Source organism: Pelmatolapia mariae, linkage group LG20, assembly GCF_036321145.2.
Source record: "Pelmatolapia mariae isolate MD_Pm_ZW linkage group LG20, Pm_UMD_F_2, whole genome shotgun sequence".
In the NCBI taxonomy this organism is placed as follows: Eukaryota; Metazoa; Chordata; class Actinopteri; order Cichliformes; family Cichlidae; genus Pelmatolapia; species Pelmatolapia mariae.
In genome coordinates this window covers 14,956,117-14,958,795 of record NC_086244.1, presented here as the reverse complement: position 1 = coordinate 14,958,795, position 2,679 = coordinate 14,956,117, and the positions used below count along the sequence as shown (strand labels likewise).

General features: G+C 37.3%; 1 protein-coding gene across 1 annotated transcript; it reads right to left on the bottom strand.

The window, feature by feature from the left end:
* Nucleotides 1-1,279: 1,279 nt before the first annotated feature.
* Nucleotides 1,280-2,163, bottom strand: LOC134619201 (GTPase IMAP family member 9-like). The gene is made up of 2 exons (XM_063464974.1): nucleotides 2,136-2,163; nucleotides 1,280-2,016 (listed from the first exon to the last, which is right to left on the bottom strand). Exons 1-2 carry the CDS (start codon nucleotides 2,161-2,163, stop codon nucleotides 1,280-1,282), a joined length of 765 nt encoding a protein of 254 aa, XP_063321044.1.
* Between the last annotated feature and the right edge of the window lie 516 nt (nucleotides 2,164-2,679).

Genomic DNA, 2,679 nt, shown 5'->3' with positions numbered 1-2,679 from the left:
TCAACTTTTAACTATTTAAATTTTCAGCTTTTTCCTTTTAAACAAATTTAAAGTGAAATAACACAAAACACTGCAAACCACAACACAATTAAATATAAATTAAAATATGAAAACAAAAAGAAGATGCACATTCTCTGTCATATGGGCCTGCATGAATAAACTTTCTAAATCCTTTATCATCTGCAACTGAAAATAGTTGTGGATGATTACTATACCTTTCTAATGTGACGTTGTTGTCCCTGGTTCTCTGTCTCTTCCTCCCGCTCTGTTCCTGTGCTACTGCGAGTGTAACTACCGCCCCTCCCCCCTCTTCCCAGCGCAAAGCACAAGGCTCGCGTGCGGAGTGAAGCGGGAAAAAAAAGTGCGAGAGAGAGAGAGAGGGTGAGAGAAAGACAAAAAAAAAAAACCCACGGCTCGCGATGAGGAGCCGGCTCGCGTCGTTCACGTCAAAGATCCGGCTCTAAGAACCATTTCGTTCGCGACCGACACATCACTACTCACCAGGCTGCCTTATTAAATTGTTATCCATTAGTTGGTTGTAGTTATATACCAATAGTGGTCTGTTAGGGCAAGCAAATCAAGCAGAGCTGGTTGAGTGAAATGTAAAAATAGACATCAAGATACCATCCTGTCTCCTAAGTTTCTCTCATTTCCTCTTTCACTATCGTTTAAATTACTGCCACCTTGTGGCCACAGTTGGCTATTGTCTCAGGAAGCTGGCTTAACTCTGCTTAACTCAGAACCAACGTTCCCTCTAAGCTGCATGCCTGCGCAATTGCACACTGCTGGCACGCTCAATTCATCTTTGGATTTTTTAAGAAATTTTACCTACTTTTTAAAATCAAGATGGAGGCTTGTTTCTGAGATAAGTATAATGTTGTTTTAATTCAAACAACTCAAGAGTTATGAAGAATAAGATTAAGAAAATCAAACGTTTCCTGTATAAAGCATTTTATTAAATGAAAGATTGATCTTATGTATATAAAAAACAATAGTGGCCAGGAAATTTCTTATTTATTGATGAAAATGAATGAATATAAACATAAACATAAACAACTAATGTAAAGAGCAATGTCTATACAAGCTGGAAAATATTAACATGAAAATCTTCCAGTTGAATACAGTTCTAAACCATTCATGTCAGAAAGGATTTTATAACTTAACATTTAATTTTTCTTCAAATGACAACCAATTGAGCCAATTTAATTAAAAAATGAAGAACTGAGGACTAATTAGAGTAAGGTCCCATGTTTGAGTCCGAGATTTAATCAGTGTGGCCCTACTCAGCTTCATCCCTTGCCAAGATCTTCTGAAACAAAAGAACTTTTTTCCTGACATTAGACATGAAGGGTACATTGTTAGTCAGCTGTTGTTCTGTTTCTTTTTTCTTGTTCAGCTCCAGAATTCTTGCTGCGTCCTCAAACATTTCATCAGTGTAGTAAGTTTCTTTATTTGATGCCACCATGTCATCAATTTTTTTGATCAGATTGACAACTTGAGCTCTGTTCTTGATGTTACTGTTGTCAAACATATGATACCTGTTACCACATCTGTTCAGCAACTGTTTAACCTTCTTATGGCCCTCTTTCAGATAATTTTCTATTGTTATGCCCTGTGTAGTCAGTTTGTCACCATGAGTGAACACGACAATCATGTAGTTTGAGGCCTTTGGTCCAAACAGTTTTTCCAGGGCATCCACACAGTTTTGCTCTTCTTTGGTAAACCTACCAATCTGTAGGACCAGCAGGAAGACATGAGGGCCTGGAGTAGTAATCTGAATACATTTTGCGATTTCCTTCTTCATGATGTCTGCAGTTTTAGACGTGTCCAGAAGGCCAGGTGTGTCGACCACAGTGATCTTTCTCAAACAGTTTGGAACATTTTCAAACTCACAGGTTTGCGTCACTGACTCTGAGCTCACATTAGATTTAAAATACGTTTTGCCCAGGATGGTGTTGCCAACAGCACTCTTCCCAACACCAGTTTTACCGATCATCACAATCCTCCTTGGAGGACCTGCAGAAAGAAAGAAAGACTGTTGTTTTTACTCTTTACTCTTTTACTCTGAAACAAGTTCCACCTAATACACACTTACTGCAGGATTAAGAATAAGTATAAACATGAGATAACTTTACCATCAGGGATTGCAGCACCGTTGCCCATCTTTATTCTTATCTTGTTAGCTAATGAACAGAAACCCAGCTCTCCACTGTTTTAATCTAAAGCAGCTCCTGCACTCCGCCCACTGGGTGGAACTAACCTCTCAGTCTATAATACCAGGAGTGCATCTGACACATTTCAAAGCTGATTCAGATTCTGGTGAAATCTGCACACTGTTTATTATTAAGCAGCTGACAAGATGAATTTTTCAAAGACTCAGGGTAAGTAACTCTGTCATACTTTATTCCATCAAAATTTATAAATCTTCTACAGCTTCAATATATCTGTAAAGACAGCAGATTGTTTAATATATTCAACATGAACAACTGAAACTCTTCTTAAAATTTCTAAGAAAATCTGAAATTAATAATATGGACAATTTTCTCAACTTCGTGATCAGGACTCCATATTTTGCAATATATCATCTGTATACTTTTTAATTTATTCATTTATTATAATTTTTTTAGACCAGCAGTGCTTGTTTTAGGTGAATCTGTATGTCAATCATCTAATCTCAGT